Raw genomic sequence first — 24,349 nt, 5'->3', positions numbered from 1 at the left:
GGAATTGGCACTCAGAATCAACTGCAAAAATCATGATCGGAGCATCTCTAGTAAAACTTACAGATATTTACAGGTTGTATTAACTATGATCAGAAATAATCAAGAGATTTACAAAAGATGAATATATGTACAGGTTGCTATTAATAATCAGAATCTGATTTCAATCAGAATTAGAAGTAATAATCAGAAGTATGTTTCCTCCACAGATCAAAGACATGCAGTGTAAGTGAATTGTATTAACTAAATTCACCGTAGTGAATGAGTGTGTCTATGAATATAAGACTGTATGGGTGTTTCCTCGTACTGGGTTTCAGCTGGAAGGGCATCCGCTATGTAAAACATTTGCCGGAATAGTTGTTGCTTCATTCTGCTGTGGCGACCTCTGATAAATAAGGGACTAAGACGAAGCAAAAATTAATGAATAAATGATTGCACTTAATCATGTTTATATATTTTTATTTGCTTTATATTATTTCTGTGTCCATTTTTCTTAATACAATGTATATTATATAATTTTTAATTAATGAAAGTATTAATTAGTTCAAATAACTTTTTCATTAGTTTTTAAACATAGACACAGCCTTGCAGGCCCTTGATCAGTGTTTGACATCCCTAATTCTAATACTATCATCATTAAGTCATCATTAATTCAACACACACTCTTGTATTCTGTCTGAAATATTTTTCCGGCCTCTGCGTTTTGCTCTTTAAACGGATACCACCCACAAAACTAAATATACCCTTATCATTTCCTAACCCTCAAAGTTTTTTTTTTAAATTAAAGGGCCCCTAGGTTACCCCTTTTTTCAGATTTAATATAAGTTTTTTGCGTCTCTAGAATGTGTATATAAAGTTTCAGATCAAAATACCCATCAGATTTTTATTATACCTTTTACAAGATGCTGTTTTATACTGATTTCCAGCAGCTGGTGGTTTTGTCGTACTGCGCCTTTAAGACGAGTCTTTCCCCCCTACTGTTTTTACATGCCTCCTCCCTCAGCTGCGTCAGACAACAGACAGACTTAAAGGAAGAAGGTCTCACGTAGCGTTTGTGAGATACTACAGTAAGAACTAACCTTTACTAATCAGTATTGTGAAGTTGCATTGATGAGTCACACACAATATCGTTACAAAGTTTACGCACGCACACACACACACACACACACACACACACACACACACACACAAGCGCGCAGGCAGGCAGGCAGACAGGCAGACAGACAGAGCGCGCTTAGCTTAGTTAAGGCTAACCTCAAGTACTGTGTGTATATTTGTTATGCCAATGTACAAAATAAACCTGATTTAACTTCCACAAACCGGGATTGAAGTGTCTTCTTTTATAATTGTTCTGACACGCGGCTGTGCTGATGAAGTAAAGCTGAATTAAAACACTGTAATTAATTATACACATACTCTGTTTTAAAACACTTTAAACATGTGAAACTTACTCTTAATCACATTTGATGATGATTGCTGATCCTAGCGAACAGAACAGAGCTTTTATTCCCGATTGCTTTGCGTATGTCTGCCTGGTCTTGTTGACATATACACGTGACTACCGGAACATGTTAATGCGCGCAGCTGTCAATCAATTCGGTGGGCGGGCGGAATCGCACACCTACGTAATGGTGCGATCGATTTGAAAACAGCTCCAATTGGCCGACCCGTTTTTTTTGTAGTTAAATTGAAAAAAAAGGACTGGGTGTGTTCATATCACCCCAGTATGACGGTCTATACACTATACCAACACACAGATCTGTCCAAACAGCTTGAAAAGTAGATTTTTTACCATAGGAGCCCTTTAAGTCAAACTCAAAGATGCACTTTTTTTTTTTAGTCTTTTCACTCAAGTATGATTTTGGACAGACAGTTTAAACATTACAAACTCTCCCTGGGTATCTTCTGGCACTTACATATAAGTAGTATTTCTGACTAATTTTTACAGCCCTGGTACACTGTAAAAAAATGCTGGGTTTTAACCCATTTAAATGTATTTACATAAAAAAACTCAAGCATTGTGTTTTTTCAGCTTTATTTTGATAGTAAGACTTTATTTTGATGGTCCCTATTGCACATTTTGCTGACCAAAAGCAACTACATGCCAATTAATTCTCTATTGAGTATTAGTAGATAGTCTGCGTAATATCTGCTGATACTGACGTCAAACTTTGCAAGTACATGTCAACTTACACTAACCCTAACCTAACAGTATACTTATAATCTAATGATAATTAGTTGGCATCTCGTTGCAAAGTAACTCAAATTCAACAAAATGCGTTAAAGAGACCATCAAAATAAAGTGAGTGTAGGGATATTTTGGGAACACCCGAACCAACACACACACAAACATCACATGAAGTTACCTATACAGTAGCAGAGCAGGACTGTCAGCAGGGTGGCCACAGCCACGGCACTGAGAGCGGTGCATTTCCACGAACATCGTTTCGACGACTTGTTAAACTTGAATGCACCTCTTGATAATGTGTTGCGGGTCAAAGGTCGGGCTGGTGGTGAATAAACAGTCCCGGTTGCCATTGTATATCCAGGATTAGGAGTTGTAAAGAGAGACGTGGTGCCTGTTCCAGTCTTGAGCAGGAAGTGCCTATAGGGAAACAGAGATACAAGATGATGAAATCTAAAAACAATAACCTTGCTGAAAACTTTCAGAGCAAGAATAAAACCTCAGGAAAAAAGAACATAGCTGTCTTTTCTATAAGTTATTAAAATGTTTGACCTATTGAGAACTTTTAAAACATCATTGCATTAATCACCATGGAAACTGCAGATATAATTTTGCTGTTTTTTGTAGACACAAGGTTTGGATTTAACAAAAGCTGTGATTTAATAAGCTGTTATTTAAATCCTGATAAGATTATTGATTTGCAGTGCCATTATTGGATTTAAGCCCCATGTTTAAAGATCAGTGTCTGCACCTGTTTGAAAATGACTTTCTGTAATGATGGAAAGAACTATATAATGTTAAAGTACACCGTGGTTGACTAAACTCTAGACTCTATGACAACAAACATAACCCATAATGATGTGAACGCATCAACATCTGATGGCAGTGTTTTCTGCTCTGCTTTTCATCAGTGGCGCTCCACCGATGCCAGCACAGAGAAAGAAATCATCCTTTACCTTAGGTGTGTACAAGTTTGTTGTCTGATTTCAATTTAATGAGAAAAAAAGTGACAATGTGCCACAAAATAATGGTTGGAAAATGTATCTGGAGCTTGTAGATGCTCATAAAAACTCACAAACCTCAGTGATGAAATCCTGACTGAATGAAATGCAAATTTTAATGATGTCTGTCCTAAAATAAACACATTTTGTGAAACATCAATGGATTGAATAAAGCCACACTTAATAAAAAAGAACTTCACAATTTACATAAAATTACTGAACAGCACAACACATTTCAAAAAGATAATGACAATAAAAAAATGTTCCTAAAGCAGAAAATCTAAATAAAAATGTTTTCTGAAAAATCATGTGACGCTGAAGACTGGAGTAATGATGCTGAAAATCTTAAGAATAAATGACATTTATCAAATCTGAACAGCTATTGTAAATTACAATCCTACTCAACAAACAAATAAATGCAGCTTAGGAGAGTCTGAACTTATTTTTACATTTTATTTAAACGTTCAAACTATTTGACTATGTAGCTAAATGTTTTGGTTTGTTTTCTTGGCTGTAATTCTGCCTCAGGCTGTTCATTCATATTTTGATTTGATGGCTCCTGTTCACTGCGTCTGTCTCTTACATCCCCGTTCTGCGGGTCTCTCTGCCTGCCTCAATCTGAATGCTGTGCAACTGCTGTGTACAATCTTGCGTCTTGGAGGCATTTCACAGTTGGTGTGCTGTTGGACTTCCTCATGGCTCTCGATGCTGGAAATGCTTGTTTCTTTGGACAACTTGTTTTCATCCTCATTCTGATCATATTCGTTTTACTTTTACTCGGAGTATATCATCTCCAAAGATGAAAAAAAAAAAAAAAACATGCCATTCTTACTTGAAGTGATGGTTTCATTAAAAGTTAAAATTTACTGTTATAGGGATAATTCACCCCCCAAAAATGTATTTACTCACAATTTACTCAAACTAAAACAGTCATAAACAGTTTATTTCTTCTGTTTAACACAAATAATATTATAATAAATGAAATTATATTTAGAAGCTGAAAATCTGACTTGCATACTAGGAAAAACAAATAATATGGAAGTTAATGGCTACAGGTTTTCAGCTTTCTTCAAATTATCCTTCTTTGTGTTCAATAGAAGAAAGAAACTCAGACAGGTTTGGAACAAGTGAAGAATGAGTGAATAATGAGGATTTTTCTATATCCCTTTTTAATTGTTCATATATTTACCCTCAAGTCATCAATTGTGTGGGTTTTTTCTTCAATATAACATAAAAAATGTTGGTCACAGACTTTATTTTGATCATCTGTTTGTTGAATTTAAGTTACATTGCATCTACATAACAACATATTCTCCTTATATTATAAGTAGACTGTTAGGTTGGGGTTAGGTTTAGTTTAAGTGGACATGTACTTAGAAAGTTTCTTATAGTCAGTTAAATGGCTGTTGAAGGAGCAGTATCAACAAATATTAAGCAGACAGTCTACTAATACTTAAATGGACCATCAAAATAAAGTGTTACCAATATGTTTTTAGCTCAAAGTTGGTCCTTAGCGATTTATAACTTGATTCTCAGAATGCTTTAACACTATGAGAGTCATAAAATATATGAAAATAAAGAGAAGTTGTGGCCCTAAAAGACCCTATTTTTTCAAGATAAAGATGGCACGACATAGATATCATTAGCTACTAACTCTATCACTAAGCAATGTTCGTAACATGAGAAATACGAGACTAAAATGTAGTCAAACATACCAAAATATTTAATTATTATTTAATTATAATTATTAAAGTGTTATGCACTGCACTGTTCATTCATTAGATAAGAGGATCAGAGTGCGCACATTCATGGTTTTCATTCATGCTACTGGCACAGCAGACCTGTCAAGTTTCTATGTGTCTCAGGCTATTCAATTGGCGACCCACGGGCCGAGCTCGGCTCCCGAGGTACTTTGCTTTAGCCCTTCAAGTAGCCTAGTGTGAAAAGACATCCCTAGAATTAATTTAGTTCAGTTGGACAATGGGCCCTACAGTTATGAAGTGAAGCGGGTCTTTTCCATGAGCTGCAGGCACAGCATAGAGCACTCGCTCTCCTGCCAGCCTATCCCGTGAGACCATGATTACTGACAACACAATGTTCTTTCTTCCATTTATTTCTTTGATTACAATAAGTAAACAAATAATTCTCTATTTACACATGCAAGCCATCATTCTCACACATGAATACAAATAAAACCTCAAAGTAATCGTGCTCTAAGGTGTACGTCTATTGTGCTGACAGCATATACACACGATTTTCATTTCAATTTATTCAACAAAAATATCCTAAAAACAATAGTATGCTCTATGACAGGGGTGGCCAACCCTGTTCCTGGAGAGCCACCTTCCTGCAGATTTTAGTTGCAACCCATATCAAACACAACTGCCTGTAATTATCACGTGGTGTTCAGGTCCTAATTAATTGGTTCAGGTGTGTTTGATATGGGTAGCAAGTGAAATCTCCAGGAAGGTGGCTCTCCAGGAACAGGGTTGGCCACCCCTGCTCTATGATAATGCAGTCAGGATCTACCAGGAACTACCTTAACACTCATCACAGTTCATCACAGTGTTAATTTAGACAGCATTTTTTTTTTCTAAAATGTCGTTTTGTTTAATCATATTATAGTCTGCTGGGTTTTAGTTGACAAATTCCCGGCATTTTAGTCTAGTTTTAGTCAATGAAACAACATATTAGAAATGAGATTATTATTAATTAACCTTACAGTCAATCTACTTTCTCCAAAGCTGCATAATTTTCCCCACATTAGATTCATCTTGTCGTTTAAGATTTATCTGTACATTACTTTGTTTGTCAGTAGAGGTGGTTGGAGTACTGTGTGATTGGTCATTAAATCTCAACTGTCTCATTTTTATGTTGCATTTTTGCATCATAAAACACCCAGGCAGACATTTTTTTCCAACATTTAAACATGCTGCTCATCTTGTAACCTGAATCTGCAACAACATCATGACATTGTACAATAGGCTTTACAAACTTATTAAAATGTGTTGTATTTTGAAACTGCATAACAACACCAGATGTTTCTGCACATGACAAAAAAGTGCAAAAAATGCTGTCTAAATTAACACTGTGTTGAACTGTGATGAGAGTTAAGGTAGTTCCAGGCAGATCTTGATTGCATAATTTTGCACACTTTAATTGTGTTTGGCTGTAAAAACGCAACTACAGGTGTTCCTCTAAGGTCAGATTTTCTCCAGGTCATAATTTATTTTTTTTATTTTTGTTACATTTAATTAATAATAAAAAATATGTATATTTATATATATAAATTTCTAAATGTATATATATATATATATATATATATATATATATATATATATATATATATATATATATATATAAATTTCTAAATGTATATATATATATATATATATATATATATATATATATATATATATATATATATATATTACACCTTTCCAGTTTCACCTGGAATGCATCCCAGGCCACCTTCTGAAGTGGTTTTAACGATCGGATTTAAATCCTATCAAAATAAAAGGAACGAAATGACCAAACAGCCTCAAAAACACAGACATGACAGGATTAGCGCATTTGGTTGTGAAGTGACATCTGATGGCTAAGACACCGCTTGCCATTAAAGCCTTCTTCTGACAGTTATTTAAAAAATAACAATAATGGAAAAAATAGGGAAAGGTAGGTCATGTACTGCACAAGTCCATAAATATACAGGACGTCTGGCTAATGCTGTCAATTAGCGTAGAATAGATATGGACAAATTCTCACCTGTTTGGAAGTAAGTAACGTTAGCCTTACCCTGTTTGGCAGTCTTTTTGAACATATGTTCCATATTTTGCAATAATGACGCCGCTGCCTGCTTTCTTTTCCACCTCTCTTGCTCTTTTCGACCCAAAGCGTTACTTAGTATGGCTGTCACGTTCAAACGCTACCTTTTGGTGGGTTGTGTCACATGACTCGCGTCACATTGTTGTGGCTTTGAGGCTCTATGAGATTTGAATCACTGACCATAGTTACTTAAAATTACACTTAATTATAAAATATAAATATTTCTCAAATGACATAAAATAATTAAATGAATTACCATCCACTGAATAATGCTCTGTCAGATCGAGCTGCTCTCTGAAGTAATTCACAACTTGGTCTTGATGGTGAATCTCCTTCAAAAATGACAACGACTCTTCCAGGGATAGATTACAAAACCAAAAAAACTTTTGTTTTTAAGTGTAGTTGGTAGTTTATTTAAAACTAGTGATTTCAAGCTTTATTTTAATATAGTTTTTATGTCTGTGAGGCACGTATTCAGTGAGATTCCAGTGTGTTTGTTGACCAAAAAATCTGTCGTAAAAGCACATGTCTGGTCTAAGCTTCTCCCCTGGAGAATTGTCAACCTATAAATCGATGATTGGCTCTTGTACTAGTAGGCGGGTTTTATTTACCATATTGACTGTTACTCTTTTCCCCATTAAAAATTATACGAGTAACACGTCTTCTGTCTTATACGGTCTTTGAAACAAATTCCACTGAACATGCAGGAGTATTTTGCGTAAAAAAAGACTCAAGAAAAATCTTAAAATACATCTGAACATTGTGTTTAGTTGTGATAATTGTAGTATAAGCAGAATAGTTGACTCTGTAAAATTGTTAAAAAATTAGGCACATCATCATCACCACCTCCAGTGCACATTATTTTCTAATTATTAGCAGTGCAGTATCAATTATTCCTCACATTACTACCTTTAAAACACCAATCAATCTTGTGAGTAAAAGACGTCCAAATCGTTGCTGAAAGAGGCTAACTTTTCTAACAATAGTCCAAAAACTACACTGATCATCCAACAGACGGAAATGAATTACTGCACATGATCTGCTGGGAATCCACAGCCTTGTGCTCCAAACTTTCATGGACACGTGAACCAGGCACCACGGTTTGATCTAAAACTCGTCTTTAATGTTCTGCTGAAGGGTCACATTCACCTCAAATACCCTGGAGGAGAGTATACTAACTACAAGTTTTCATTTACGCATCAACTATTCCTTTAGCATGATTTTTTAATGCTGAAAAACACAAACAGCTACTGTGTGAATTCCTCCAGCGACTAACAGCATCACTGTTTAAAAGTTCAAACTTCAACGGTCAAGCAGCACTCAGACGCTTGTTCTTTTGTAGAAGTTTCAATACAGGCCCGGCTTTAAGATGCCTGCTTTTCATTCACAGGGACTCCATTGTAAAAACTTCTTCTTTATAATCTGCACGGTTATGAGCTACTGCCACGACTACAAACACACAGCCGCACACACACATTTTTCACAAGAGCTCGGATAGGTTCCGGGCCACTGCGCGCTGAATGAAGCACATTTAAAAGCCTTCACAAACGATTAACAAATACACTGACAGTGTGCCGTTTTGAGGCCAAACAATCCATAATTGATTAGCAGGAGTGTGACGCCAGGCAGAGAAAATGACTAAGCTAATCCTCATCGCCCCTTTTTGTAGGGTGTGAGAGTGTTGTTCGTATTAGGACGACTAAGAAGTAACTTCACCCCAAAGAGATTTTTGCTGTTGTACAATCTGATTCTCTGTCAGCGTCCCGCATTTCCTTGTCATCGGGCTGACGCTTGGAATGCCTCGGCGTGAAAGAGGAGGCCCGAGCAAAAGGAAAGGGGAGGATTTGGAGGTTGAAAGAGAAATTGCAAACAAAAGAATAAAAGTAGTCTACTGGCATAATCTGATACATAATGACTGCCGCATTAGCAAGGCTAAAGAAAAGAGGGGGCTTTTCAAAAGGACTACTTGTTGACTTAAAGAGTTAAAACGATTGAGTCTATATGGGGAAAAGTGTATGTAACTAAAGATGAAGTGGATGATGGGTTTAAAAGTAAAGACAAGGTGCCAGATTAACTAAATTAGGAAATTAGCATCAATTAGGAGTGTCAAAAACAGCAGATCAGAAATGCATTTTTTTTCAATACAAAATAAATAAAGTATTTAATAATCATACAGTAAAAGTAAAATTTATTATAAATATACAAAATTACTTCTCCCAATATGCCGTCACAGTGATGAAGTAGGTAGTACGATCACCTCACAGCAAGAAGGTCGTTGGATTGGTTCGACCCTCGGCTGGGTTAGTTGGCGTTTCTGTGTGGAGTTTGCATGTTCTCCCCATGTTCGTGTGTTTCCTTTGGATGCTCCGGTTTCCCCCACAAGTCCAAAATCATGCACTATAGGTGAATTGGGTTAGCCTATGTGTGTATGGATGTTTCCCAGTGATGGGTTGCAGTTGGCAGGGCATCCGCTGATTAAAACTGGTTAAGTTGGTGATTCATTCTGCTGTGGCATGCAGCCCCTGATTAATAAAGGGACAAAGCCAAAAAGAAAATCAATGAATGAAAGAACTTCTTCCAAAATACGATTAGGGAGTGATGTGGTGGTACAATGGGTAGCGCTTACAGCAAGAAGGTCGCTGGTTCGAGCCTTGGCTGGGTCAGTTGGCATTTCTGTGTGGAGTTTGTGTGTTTTCCTTGTGTTTGCGTGTTTTCCCTCACAAGTCCAAAGTCATGCGCAACAGGTGAATTAAATAAACTAAATTGGTAGTGTGTGTGAATGTGAGAGTGTATGGATGTTTTCCAGTGATGAGTTGCAGCTGGTAGAGCATCCTATGCTTAAAATATACAGTATACTGGATAAGTTGGTGGTTCATTCTGCTGTGGCTATCCCTGATTGATAAAGGGACTAAGCTGAAAATGAAAATGAATGAATGAATGAATGAATGAATGAAAATAAGATTAGTTAGCAAAGTTAGCTAATCAGTAATGCATTTGAAGTAGGCCTATACTGACAATAATTAGTCTGGCTTCAAAAACCCTTGGCTTGTTTATGTTTTCACTAGGGTAGACCTTAGTTAAATTACAGCATTTAAGCTGCTTTAAAAAAATTGAGAAACACATTTCTGGTGTGCATCTTGAGACAAAACAATGACACTGATGTGTCACTGCAAGTTATTTTCAATTCAGACAGCTCAAACATGCTGTTTAGACTAGCCTTAAGCTAAATCTCTGAAACCAGGGGAGTATGTAAAATTATATGGGATAAAATAAAATATAATAATATTATTAGGTCACTTAATCATAAGAGTAAAACATCTACAAACCTACTTGGTTAAGAACAAACCTACCTATTTAGAATTTGTAATTATTAGGGATGTCCAAATCCGATCACGTGATTGGAAATCGGGCCCGATCAGAGTTTCAGACTCTATCGTAATCGGTTAATCATAAGTATATATATATATATATATATATATATATATATATATATATATATATATATATATATATATTTTTTTTTTTTTTTTTTCCTTCTTTTTTTTAACACATCTATAGCTATGCAGAGCTAGACCTCTTTCTTAACAGAAACAGCAATGTGTGTGGCATGGCATCATTTTCTTGCAGAGACACTATTGGCTAAATGCCGGCAAAGTGGAACATGGAAGCAGCTTGAAGCGGAAAGCGCGAGTATGTCTGTGGTCTGGAGGTATTATAAAGTTGATGATGACAACATTGCCATAGCAAACTGTGAGATATGTAAAGTTGGGATTGCAAGAGGTGGAAGGAAAAGGCTACATTTAACACAACAAACAAACAGAGACGTTAAATGTTTAAAAAGGTGAATTCAATAAAAAATAAGGAAAATTCTGGATCTGTTTCTTCACTCTTAATTTTTTTATGTATTATAGAAGTATCAGATTGGGTTTGGTATCGGTAGATACTTAAAATCAAATGACTTGGACTCGAAGGCAAAAAAACCTGATCAGTACATCCCTAGTGATTATACTTTTAAGAATATGTCAAATATTATGTTTATGCCAATTACTAAACCTTTTAAGTCAGTATAAGTCAAGTATATTTACTGTAAGTGAACTATTCTAACTATTTCTGACAAGTACCAAAAATACTAAATTAAACTAAAAGTATACTTTATTTTTTAGCTTAAAAAAATGCCAATAATACACTTGGATAAACTTATTTCTGGTTAGGTAAAGTACATTTTTAGAAAAGTAAACAAGAAGCATACTTATGAATAAATGTATATTTTGTATGCAACATCAACCAACAGTTCTGTTTATCCCTGTGCAACACCATTAGGAACACAGATAATCAATATAGAGTCAAAACAATTTCATGTATTATGCATTTTGACAAAATTAGCCGTTTATTATAAAACCATGAGCATTAGTGCCTCCAGCTTGTGCTGTGCTCCACATTTGCCTGTCAAAAGTCATATATGTCATTTTATAATTTGTATTGTGTGGTAACAATTTTATAAAAAGCAGCACAGTACTCAAGGTTTTCTGTTCTGAATCTGTGAGTAAAAGTAACAACAGCACCTTTCAGCTGAGGTTTTTTCACAATACAGCAAGGTCTCTTGTACTGTATTGCTTGCTTGCCATATTATATTATTGTGCGTCACCATGCTGGTGTTTTGTGATGTACAGTGCACTCTGACTATACGTTAGAATAGACATCAGCAGGTGGAAAAGCTACAGTATTTGTGGCAAATTCAATTTGTTTTTCATTTTATTTGTTAACAATTCTGATTTTAAAGACATTTCAGTTTGTTTTTAATGCTGCTCTAGCAAAATTTTACAGTGTGCAATTCCTTAAATGGAATGTAAAGTTCTGATGTGTTTCTACTGAGTATGCAAAAAATATGAGCACATGAGCAGCACAAATTAAAAGCAAAGCAGCTTAGTAGTCATTATGTTCAGAAAATAAATAAATACAACTGGATACAAATTCTCTCCCATACTACACACTCTGCATTCCTAAATAAATACTGGTGCAATTACTAATAAACTGACTATAGCGATGCAGGGTAAATCACATCACATCTCAACAGGCACAGGAAATCAAAATGACGTCAGATTGATACTGTACCCCAATTTTGAGGGGACGTTGCATTTTGTTTGGAAATAAAAATCAGGTTGACATCAAAACTCAACATCAGGCCAACATCAATATCCAACGTCCAACCTTAAATCAACCAAATATCAACATCTATTGATATTACAGCTTGACATTGTGTGGACGTTACCACTATAAGGTCTATCAGACGTTGGATTTTGGTGTCCATACCTGAAGAATAAACGTCAGTATTTGATGTCAATATGACGTTGGTTTAAGATATTGGCTTTAAATAATCTTAACAAGCTAAAATTAACTTAATATCAACATCATTTGAGGTCTTTCTTTGACAGTGAAATAACGTTGTCCTTCGACGCTGGCTAGACATTGAATTTTGCTCACCCAACATCACAAACTAAATCTAACCTAATATTAATGTTCAATGATGCTACAGCTTGACGTTATGTGGATGTTACTACTATGACGTCTATCAGATGTTGGATGTTGGTTGACATACCTGACAAATAAATGTAAGTATTTGACGTCAATATGATGTTGATTTAAAATGCTTGCTCGACGCTGGATTTTGGTCACTTTCTAACACAACCTAAAGCCAATCAAATATTAACGTCATTTGATGTTTTTATTATATGAAAAAACAACGTTATGCTTAGACGCTGGCTAGACATTGATTTTTGGTCAACTGACGTCATGCCATACTGTAAATCTAAACTAATATTAACGTCTTATGATGTTGTGTGCCTGCTTGGATCATTCACTGAAATATTCTCCTCCCGTAAATGGTGTAAACTCCCAAATCCATTTGCCATTCAACCACAAACTGTGTGTCTTTAGTTAATCCTGAGAGTACTTTTCAATGCCAAAAGAGGGGTTTGTGCTGGTGCGAGTTTATAATCTTGGCCCGATGCCTTTTTTCAACACATGTGCATGTGCGAAAAAAAAAAAAAAAAACTGTGAAAAACAAGGAGGACTTGAACAGATCCTCTCAACTCTCAACTAGGACTCAAGCATCCTCTTTGAGGCGGAAGCATCTGCCACCTCAGTAGGGGTCTCGGAGCAGCAGGTGCCTCTCCAGCACTCGGCAGAGTGGCGGTATTTTAAGACGCTCCCTGGAGGTTTCTGCGCCACTGCCATTTTAGGACAGTCCCTTTCTGTTGACATGTAAAGATCAGAGTCTTTGTGACAGACAGCGGAGTGGAAAGTTTTCAAGATAACGCGCTCAGAAAGGTAGAGTAGTGAGAAAAGGAGACGGTGACGGATTGGCATACTGTGTGAGGAAAAAGAAGATGCTGAAGAGAGAGAGAGAGAAAGAGAGAGAGAGGTAGTGGAGGAAATCGACTGGGATCATTAATAACAGGAGAAGACTCTGTTTTCTGCCTAGATCTAGACACACAACAAAGGTTCACTTGATGTGATTACAAAACATCGGTCTTTCTCATATCCATAAGAAATGCACTCCAGACTCCAGAGTCTTTTGTTTTATTTCTTTTTGTTGTTGGTTTTTTCTTCTCCACAATGGAGCACAACAGCTGTGGCCCGCAGAAGATCAAAAAGCAGACGCGCAGCATTGCCAACACTTCTGTCAGTAATGAATGTGTACAGTGCAACTGCAGAGAAGTCTCTACATTCAATGGCAGTTCGTGAAGAAAACAATTAAATAACCTAAAATTATTTTTAATAGTTAGTTATTTACATAAATTATAAAAACTTACTGATGTACTAAGTTTCCTGTCCTACATACACTCTCACGCCCTGTTTCCACCTTCAATTAATATGCATTTTCAGTGATCCGATCACAAGTGGTCGGCCGAGACACATTACCATTTCCACCTGGTATTAACACACGTCCAAAAGTGTCTCTTGTGAACATTTGTGTTTGGATTTGGCCTTTGCAAGACCTTATTTTGTCATGCTCTACATCATTTTTGTGGGAGGACTGTCTGTTGAATGAGAAAAAAAATAAATTTATGTGGCTTACAAGAAAATAAAAAGGATGTGGATGGCAAGTGCAGTTTTGATCACACAAATCAGCCAAGTATAAATACCTGTTTTGATGTGCTTTCTTACAGCACGTCTCATAACAAAACTTATTTAGTTAGAAAGGGACAGTGATGGCTGTTCAAACACAGTAGACCAAATTAGTATTTACAATATGAAAGAATTATCACTGAAAGCCTTTTTAACTACCTATGGAAGTGTTTGAAATTGGACAAGCTCAAAATGATTTAGAAAAATAGTTTAGTAAACAAAAAACAAGATATAAAACTGGTTGCTGGTTCCCATCAACTTCCACAGTACAAAACAAATACTATGAAAGTCAAAATATCTTCCTTTAGTTTAGTTTAGTTTAGCTTAGTTTAAACTTTATTGTCTGTTCTGCTTGGCACAGAAAGGAAAGTAGTTTTAACACTGGTAACATACTGTACATACAAACATACAACAATCACATAATAGGAACACTTATCAAAACAATAATACTGCAGATCATTCTTAACAACCACACAATTCTCATTAAACTAAATTAATAAAAATAAAAAAAAGCAAATTTAAGGCAAATTGTAGTACCGTATTTAAGCTCAATCAGTACATTAGCACCTTAAACATGCATATTTGTTCATTATAGCTATTGTAACTCAGGACAGAACCGCTGTAAGAGCTTTCCTTTCAGTTTTATGGAACATTTTAAAAAGCTTCTAGACAAAAAAAAATACCAATTAAGGAATAAAACGCTACAATAAATCGTAGAGCAGACTGATTATAGACTGAAATTAAACTTGATTCATTAATTGAAAATGCACTCACTCTATGTTCCCCATCACACATTCTTTTCATAATTTCACCCCATTCCTCTGTGTAGGACAGACACACACACAAACTTAAACAACTATTTTTTTCACACTAGTTAACTTGAGTAGTTTTGTGCATTGTGGCCAACACACATAGCAAACATTATATACAAGGTAAACCAGTGAATATACACTGTAATTTTACGTAGCTGTAGATATAAGGGAGCATAAAGCTATTTCGTAGCAAACACATTGTAAGTGACATGTTTCATCTGAACACATTGTAAACTATGTATTTATTTAGATGGCATGACTACAAGCTGTTTTACACAAGTCAAAATTGAACAAAAATATTAAATTTGTGTCAAAAATCTTGATTTACTTTTAAAAGAGTTCTTATTTGTCCATGTCCGTAGAAAATACTTTCTGTTAAAGCTTTGTGACCCATTTTCTCAATTGGCTGAACACTGAAAATGACCCTTTGTGGTATTTTTAAATGACGTTTTGGCCATGTAGTAGCTATTTTTCAGCACATTTAGTTCAAATCTTGAGTTAAGCATTTAATGGCACACATGTTTTTGTTGTGAAATGATGCCGTGAACAGTTTAAAGCTGTTATTCGTCTTGTTTAACCTTTTGAGTGGGTGGCAGCTCAGGCTCCTCAGGGTACTTGCAGCAAATGCAGGGTTATATAAACGGTGCCATTATGGCATTATCCTCAATATATCATCCAGGAAGGATTTAACTCCTTCATGCTGTATATAAAAAATGAAAAAAAGAGAAAGAAAGAGAAAAAAAAGTTATTTTGTTGGCGAGTTTCATTTTATATATGGGTCGAGAAGAAAGTTATTTTTGCAGCTTGTTTAAACTACTAATTTAAAATGAGTTGAAACAACACAAGTCTTGAGATTTCTTTGGTACAACCAAATCGTTAATTGTTTATGTTCAATCCAATTAAATTTGTTAAGTTAACTTAATTGATTTGCATTGGCACAACATGAAAGAACTGTGTAGAACCCTGCATTTTTTACAGTGCATAAAAGTCATTTTAGTATGGAAGTATGGAAAAGACACATAAAAAAAGAAAGTAGTGATTTATAAATTTAATTTGACTTGTATTTCAGTGCAGACAATACAACAAACATTCTTTAATGTCTAGTGTTCCTCATGATTTTTATTTTATTATTTCAATATTACAATTTTGGTTCTTACAACATTTAAAAAAAAGTTGAGACAGGAGAGTAATTGGGGCTCTCCTGTCTCAGGTGATGTCAACAGGTGACTGTAATTATGATTTGGTACAAAAGCAGCATTTAAGCAACGTCTTGGGCTTTAGAAGCAAAGATATCTGATTTGGGGTTGTATGAATGAAGTGTCTACTTTAATAGTTCATCTAGGTTTTTTTTATGAAAGAAAAAATGTCAAACTATGGGTGAAGTTATCTACTAAAACATAATCAGGAATCAGAAAAAATGAAACATTCTTACCCATAAAATATGTACAATAGAAGTTATTAAAAATAAAATTCTAAAACAATAAGATTTAAATTACCATAATTAGTATTTTGAGGCTGCGCTGAGGTTGTTTAAAGTTGCGGTCACACTGGGCTTTTCCTCCCATAGACTTCCATTCATATGCATATGCATGTGAATGTGTCAGACCGGAAAGTCCCCATGAACTGGAAGTTGACTTTTTTTTTTTTTCCCTCACTGTCCTGCAGTTGCTGAAGAAACAGACTTTTAAATAAGAAAACTGTAGACAATCAATACGATCAGGGACTTCTCCTTGTTGGAGGAACTGTAGGGTAGAAGAGGCACATCATGTGCATATACTCTGACAGTACTCAAGAATTCATAGTTTTTGGGAAACCGTACACATCGCCATCATCTATCAATGATATTTTTGATCCTCATATTCCAAGAACATTCCATATACTTTATCTAGGAGATATTCCTATTAAACCTCAACGGAGGATATATCTATTTATGATATTACTGGCAACAAGTAAAAAAAAGCTATGACCCAGAAATGCTATAAAAAATACCCACTAACTAAAGATGAATGTTTAAAAATATTAGCAGAAGATGAGGAAATAAAAAATTATGCATGCACTTCAATTAAAAAAAGAGACCTATGACAAATAAAATTGTCAATAACAAAAAATTATCTATAATATAACATTTACATAAATCTAGAGGTTATGCGTCATTAAGAGCATTTGTTTGGAAATCTTTTTATTTCATACTTATTCTATTTATGTTTGAATGTATACTGTGTGTGTGTTTTTTTTTTTTTTACAAATTTTGTGTTCGTTTTGTTCCCACTGGTTATGTTAAAGAGAGCAAAAACAGTGGGTGTGGCTTGTTTTTTTTCTACTGTTAGCTGAATGGATGTAGTAAAGTAGGCTTTTCACACAGAAAGATCGGGAAAAGGGGTTTGGGTAACAAACATCACCTCCACACCATTTCTGTTTGTTGTCAAATCTGACCGTTGGAGTGGCGTGGTTAAATACGCTAGCCATGCCCAATTCCTTATACATAATCTGACAATTTAACAGAAAAAAATACAGGAAGTGCATTTTCAGATTTCAATTTAAAGATAAAAAGAGCGAACTTTTTTTTTTTTTTTTTTTTTTTTTTTTTCTTAATGACATGCACGGATGACCTGTACACCACAAAACTAGCAATGTGAGCAAACAAAATCATAAGGTTAGTTTTGAATTCTTGGGGACTTTAAGGTAAGAATGTAAAATAGTTGTTATAGTTTATTCAGTTTATTTATAAACAAATTAACAGGACACATGGGGAAATAACATTTTTGAAGCAATAGTTCACTTATAAATTAAGAAACCCTTAACCATTAATGATATATAATAATGCAGTGTTGTTTATGGAATCTAATTATTTTGGAAGAAGCCATTTTTGCAGCTTAAACCTTTTTTTTCTGTGGACTTATTATTATTATTATTATTAATATTTTATTTTTTATGCTTTTTTCACAATAAAAAAAAAATATTTTATTTCAGTAGATGAAGGAACATTTGAAATGACCTCTTTAAAATAAGTTTAGAAATAAGCACATTCTTTTTGATGTTTTATCCACTTAGTCAAAAAAATCCTGAACTGACTGGTTTACAGTAGATTTAAACTGCTAATATCCTCTCATGGGGAAATAACATTTGTTCTTAGTGCTCTGCGTGTCCACTTGGTCATTTAATTACATGTGTTTGCATATAATTGCGTGCGTGCATAATAGAAATGTTGGCTTGCACATGGTGATTTGGTTAATTAAGTCTGTTTCCAATGCTTTTTCATTCACGTTGGGCCTCCGCAGGACTCAGTCTACCGGGACCCTTCCCTTCAGCCTTTTGAAGTGAAAATGCTGATTGTAGCTTTTAGAAATCTGCATAAGGGTGTGGAAAATCTATGATGCAGTACATTACTATTTACTCTGTGGGTTGGTTATGAACAAAGGCTGAATTGTGTAAAGGAAGCCATCCTTTTTATAAACACTTACAGTATTCAAGTCTTATAATGAAGCAAAATACAGGTTAATTGACTATATAATGAGTAAAATGTGTGCAAACATAGAGCTGTGAGTGTGTATACATATATCAGAAGAGAGTACGCCTAGCATGATGTGTGTTTATTTATGCTTGATATGATACTCATGTCATGCATATATAAATTCAATCTGTCATGTGGATGCTGGGAAGGCAGCCCTCAGCTTCAGTCGTGCACTTCAAGTTATCTGTAGTGACAGCAAGGTGCATTACATAAAGACTCGTCCTGGTAGGATTTACCACAAAAAAAAGTGTTCTCAGAAATGAGCAATGATAAATACTCAGTGAGAAACAGGAGTCTTTATTTCTGGGACATAATGCAACCGTTTAATTTGTAAGTTAATTTATAAGTTTGTGACGTTAAAGATACACAAGTATTAAAACGCATGTTTGTTTTGTTTTTGTTTTTTTATAAAAATGTATGTGTAACAGAATCAGATTTAATTTTATCTCTGCACATTTGTGCATTTGTTTTCTTCATGTCAGTCACGACAGGTTCAGAGAAACGTCAACTCAGGAGAAGAGCAAGGCGAGGGAGTTTTTATAAAGAAATGTCAAAGTTTTATGTAGCCTGTGTAAAACTGGCAAATAAATATTATGTTCTGCTTAAATTACAGCATCTATGGGAGACTATATGAAAGTTTATACTGATTTAAAAGAAAAAACAACAAAACAAACTTGACGACAACAACAGATCCTACAGATGTCAGTGTCTTAATGAACAGAATATCCTTAAATAATGCATAGATGATGTTCAACGAGTTTTTAGTTGTTTTTTTGCTGTTTGTCATATATACATGAACTTTTTAAACACAAACAAATGTGGATGTCGCGGTGATGAAAAAGACCTTGACATGTGCTGCCTCATGTTGGCCTACTTTCATTAGAAGAATGCACTATACATGTTCTGTGCATTGTATCAGGTTTTAGGCTATGTTCACACTGCAGGCAAATGTGGCACGAATCTGATTTTTTTTCCCCCTCATGTGACTCAGGTGATGACCATGTGAACAGCCCAAACCGCATGGAATCTAATCCTTTCAGGTCAGATCTGTGCCACTTTCAAGTGTGGTCTTAAATCAGAGACAGATCTGATGTTTTGCAATGCGACCGCAGTGTGAACGGTTATGTTGTATTTCATGTGACTTTTACACAATCTTTGAGCAACATGCGTCATCATTCTGTGCTGCAAACATCATCTACTCCTCAGCAGCACAGTAGAATGGCACACAGGGCGATTACAGTAGCACAGAAAGTTGGTTGTTCATGTTAAACAATTTTGAAGGCAAAACTGGTGCTTGTTCACTAATCTGGTTAACGATTGAGGCACGGGTTGATCACGAAGCCAAAAAGCTTCATGGGTGTTGCGGATAGAGGATCGGTGTGCAAAAGAAAGAAAGAACTTTCTCTTCGAGAGAAAAAAGGGCAGGTGCTCGAGCACCCAAACCCCCTTCTGCATGTGTCTGTTGTTTATAACAAAGTAAAATTAAATAACTCAACAAACGGACATAAACCAACTACGCCTTCACAGCTCAGTCTGCGGCTGCTCATTAACCCTTGATGAGTTCACTAAACCGGTGATCAGAGCGCCACACACCGCAGTTGTCATAAATCACAAACGATCAGTGTTTTTTATCACAGGAGACTTATTTTAGGTCTCAAATGCCAAAATACACCTTAGTAGTAGCAGAACAATCATTTAAAGTTCATGAAATACACAACGGTTGTCTGTGAAAAGGGTAATAATAATATAAGCATGATCTGACAATGTGCTTACTCATGCAGCACTCAGGTGTTCATAATTAGACATTTTGCGTTCTCCGTAATGCACTTCTGAGCATCCGGGTCAGTTTAGGACCATGATCTGTTCACACTGCAAATCTGATATAGGTTACATTCATAAGAGCGGTGTGAACAGCCATGCAAAAAAATCAGATCTGCGAAAAAATCAGATTTGAGCACTAAGCCTTGCAGTGTGAACCTAGCCAGAGTATTGATCATACAGTCGTTTGATTCAGTTGATTGTATGAATTGTTTCTATACTTGATTTCTGTTGATCTGATTCATAGATTATTTGAAGTATTTTAGATTAGATCAGTTAATTTGCTCAGAACAATTGCAAACACATTTAGATATTTATTTAATTGTATTTATTTATTTGTTTATAAACTGTGTTTGAGGGTATCTGAGGGTGCAAAAAAATCTTATTTATTATTTGTTTATTTATTTATTTTTAAACTGTCTGAGTGAAAAAAAATCACTAATTTATTTTTATTTATATATATATATATATATATATATATATATATATATATATATATATATATATATATATATATATATATATATATATATATATATACACACACACACACACACACACGCATATATATATATATATATATATATATATATATATATATATACTGTATATATGTATATATATATACTGTATATATGTATGTATGTATGTATGTATTTATTTATTTATTTATTTTAACTGTGTTGGAAGGTATCTGAGGGTGCAAATGAAAAGCTGTCCAAATTAACTTTGCCATATTACTTATGCCCATTGATATTTTAAGCACACCTGGGTGACGAGAAACAGGAAAATGTTTGACCCCGACTTTCTGAATCATAAGGCTAAACTGCAGGTACATGCGAGAACATATCAGTCAAACTCATTCAGTCATCAAAGAAAAAAAAAAATAAGAACACAACTTTATATATAATAAACTGTTAAAAGCTGTTAGTAACTAGTTAATTAGCTAAAGTTATTAGTAACTAATAAAGTTATCCCTTTAACTGCTCCCAAGAAAAAAAAATTAGATTGCATTTTTTAACTCCTAATGTCGCTATAACACACTCAATGCATTATTTTTCAACATCCATTTCTATAATATCAACCTCTACTAAATGGCTTATGTCGGTTTATGGTAAAAGTACCGTAATTGATACATATACTATGAAAAATCTAAAAATACGAAGTGTAAGACCAATTTATTAAAAAAAAAAATCTAAAAACATTTTTAAATAGTAAATCCCCTTTATTTTTGAATTGTCATTATATTATATTATATTATATTATATTATATTATATTATATTATATTATATTATATTATATTATATTAAATATTTCAGATTCTCATTTAAAATGTTTCTTGTTTGTTTGTTTTATTTTAAATAATAAAACCAAAATCAAGTGTAGTAATGCAATAGAATTGTTTTGTGGTTTTTTTTGTGTTTTTGTTTTTTGTAAACCACAATGCTTTTGTGTAAACCATTATTTAAAACAGTCATTCTTTAAACATCTTTTAACAATGATTATTTAAATAAGTCAAAATATGACCAATCCCCGACAGTCCAAAGACATTTGGTACATGTGAATTGGGTAGGCTAAATTGTCAGTAGTGTATGCGTGTGAATGAGTGTGTGGATGTTTCCCAAAGATGGGTTGCGGCTGGAAGGGCATTCGCTAAGTAAAAACATGTGCTGGATAAGTTGGTGGTTATTCAGCTGTGGCGATCCCGGATTAATAAAGGGACTAAGCCGACAAGAAAATGAATGAATGAATGAAATTGACTGTCTGGAGTATAAAAACCCACAAGCTGATGTTTGCATTTATATTTTGATTAAAAGTTTAAACAAAAGCATCTTCTTTGCTCATTTTATTACTAAGCATGCAAATATTAGTGGAGGACACTGCATACATTCTATTTAGATTATATTGTTGCTCTACTTTTTAAATCAGCCTCTGGAATCATTGAAGTAAGACTGAAAAGAGTAAATGGACGAGAGTGAATGCAAATGACTGTAAAATCACAAACCTGTTCTCTAAGCCCACGTTTCCACCCAGAACCCAGTTTTCCTGCAGCTGCACGCATTCAGATGCGCTCTGGAGCTCCGCAGGTTGATTGGCCAGGGACTGGTTGAGGGAGGTGACTGACGGGTGCTGCTTGTGCTGGATTGGTGCAGGTGGCAGAGGAGGCGGTCCTGCTTGGCTTGGAAGCTGGTCTAGTGGAAGAGGAGAGAGGCAGAGGAATTAGTGGAGCTTGTTACAGAAGTCTGCTTTTCACAAAGCGCAGGCGGATTGAAGGCCTGTTCCAGATTGAGTTAAATGGGATTCTTTACAGGATGATTTGGTCCTATGAGCACCAACAAATTTTCACTAAACTCCATCCAGGCATATTTGGGTGAAACAGAGGACACGCTCAAAACACTACGTTATGGGGAATCACACGCTTTAACCCTTTAACTGCCCCACCAAGAAAAAAAATTGGATTGGATTTCTCTTAATGTAGCTAGTTAATACCAAATGGTTAATGTTAGTTTATGGTAAAAGTACTGGAATTAATACATATATTATAAAAATATGAAAAATATGATATGCAAGACCAGTTTATTTTGAAAAAAAATAATCAAAGTAAAACAATGTTAAATACCAAATCATCTTTATTTACTGATGTATGCCAAACAATATTTCAAATTCTTATTTCAAATGTTTTCTTTCTTTTCTTTTTTTTTAAGACAAGAAAAGAAATCAAAATCAAGTGTAGTAGAGCAACAGGGTTCTTCTTGTTTATTTTTTGTAAACCTACAATGCTGTGTGTATAAACCATTATTTAAAAGTCATTCTTTAAATGTCTTTAACAGTCAAAATATTGTCAACCATTTGGTAAAGCAGGCAGTTAAAAGGATTTTAATGCAGTAATGTGATTTAAGTTATGAATTAAAATTACAAATGAAAACAATTCACAATCATCCTAGAACTGAATTGTATTGTTATACCAATTTGTCTTAGAACTTGACTTTACTTTTTATTTAAAATGGTTTCAAAAATAAATGATAAATTATCCATCCTGTAAAACCAAACAATTGCTTCCTTAATAAATAAGCAAATAAATAAATACTGCACAGTCTGCACAGCTGCTTATTGGTACTTATAAAGCACATATTCTGTATGATCTTATTCTTTATACCCAACACCTAAACTATTAATGAGGAGCAAATTAGGAGTTTATTAAAGCAAAAGTCAAAATGGTTTGTTAATAACTGAACTACACAATTAAGTGTGACCAAATTTTTTTTCTAAGTATAAAAAACATATCGCAATTTATATCGCAGAAAAACGAAACATTACAATGTCAATTTTTCTTTAAATATTTATTTATACTGTAAAACCCAAAAAGTTAAAGACCATTTGAGAAAACCTATATATATATATATATATATATATATATATATATATATATATATATATATATATATATATATATATATATATATATATATATATATATAATTTATTTATTTATTTATTAGTTAAAAAGTTCCTAATACTCTTAAACAGATGCAAAATGCATATGGTTTGTCAAGTGTTAATATGATGTCACTGTCAAATATATTTCCCAAAATCAAATCACAACATTAGTTAAACAAGAAGATACTTGTTTAACTAATATTGTACAAAAATACATAACAGTGTACTTATTAAAATGAGCCTATGCTTTAGAAGGAAGTTGACCAACTGTACAACTTGGAAAGACCTGAAAGTGAGTATCAGTAGTAGCAGCGACTTTTACGAGTGAGCAAACGCAAGCCTCCGCAGGCCGTTGCCGGGGAGCAGATGTTTTATAATGGGCTCTTAAACTGAACGCTTCACGTTTGATTACAGCCAGAGAGAGACTCTCGTTTAACTAATGACCGGAACCTCCATTAGGACAGCAGGAAAAAAACAGGTTTTCTCATTTCACTCCAAGCTGGGTAATTGCCCCCCAAAATGACACTGTGTGATTATCTGACTGTCCCATCCTGCCGCCGTGCTGACAGGTCTGTTTCCATCTGACTACGGGTGTCCAAACATATGCTGTCACACGCTAGACTGTGACAGGGC

General features: G+C 34.6%; 1 protein-coding gene across 3 annotated transcripts in view; it reads right to left on the bottom strand.

Annotated features, from left to right (window-relative positions):
* The window catches only part of si:dkey-237h12.3, a 312,347-nt gene that overhangs the window by 100,522 nt on the left and 187,476 nt on the right, over positions 1–24,349 (bottom strand). For all 3 annotated transcript variants that reach the window (XM_087281840.1, XM_087281841.1, XM_087281842.1), the window contains 2 exons: positions 22,284–22,470; positions 2,364–2,602 (listed from right to left, as the gene is read on the bottom strand). In XM_087281840.1, coding sequence (XP_087137966.1) covers positions 2,364–2,602; positions 22,284–22,470 — 426 coding nt within the window. The remainder of the gene's footprint in view (positions 1–2,363; positions 2,603–22,283; positions 22,471–24,349) is intronic.

This window comes from Danio rerio, chromosome 14, assembly GCF_052040795.2.
Source record: "Danio rerio strain M-AB ecotype USA chromosome 14, GRCz13ab, whole genome shotgun sequence".
Classification (NCBI taxonomy): domain Eukaryota; kingdom Metazoa; phylum Chordata; class Actinopteri; order Cypriniformes; family Danionidae; genus Danio; species Danio rerio.
Note: the sequence above shows the minus strand (reverse complement) of the source record. Positions and strands in the feature narration are given on the sequence as shown.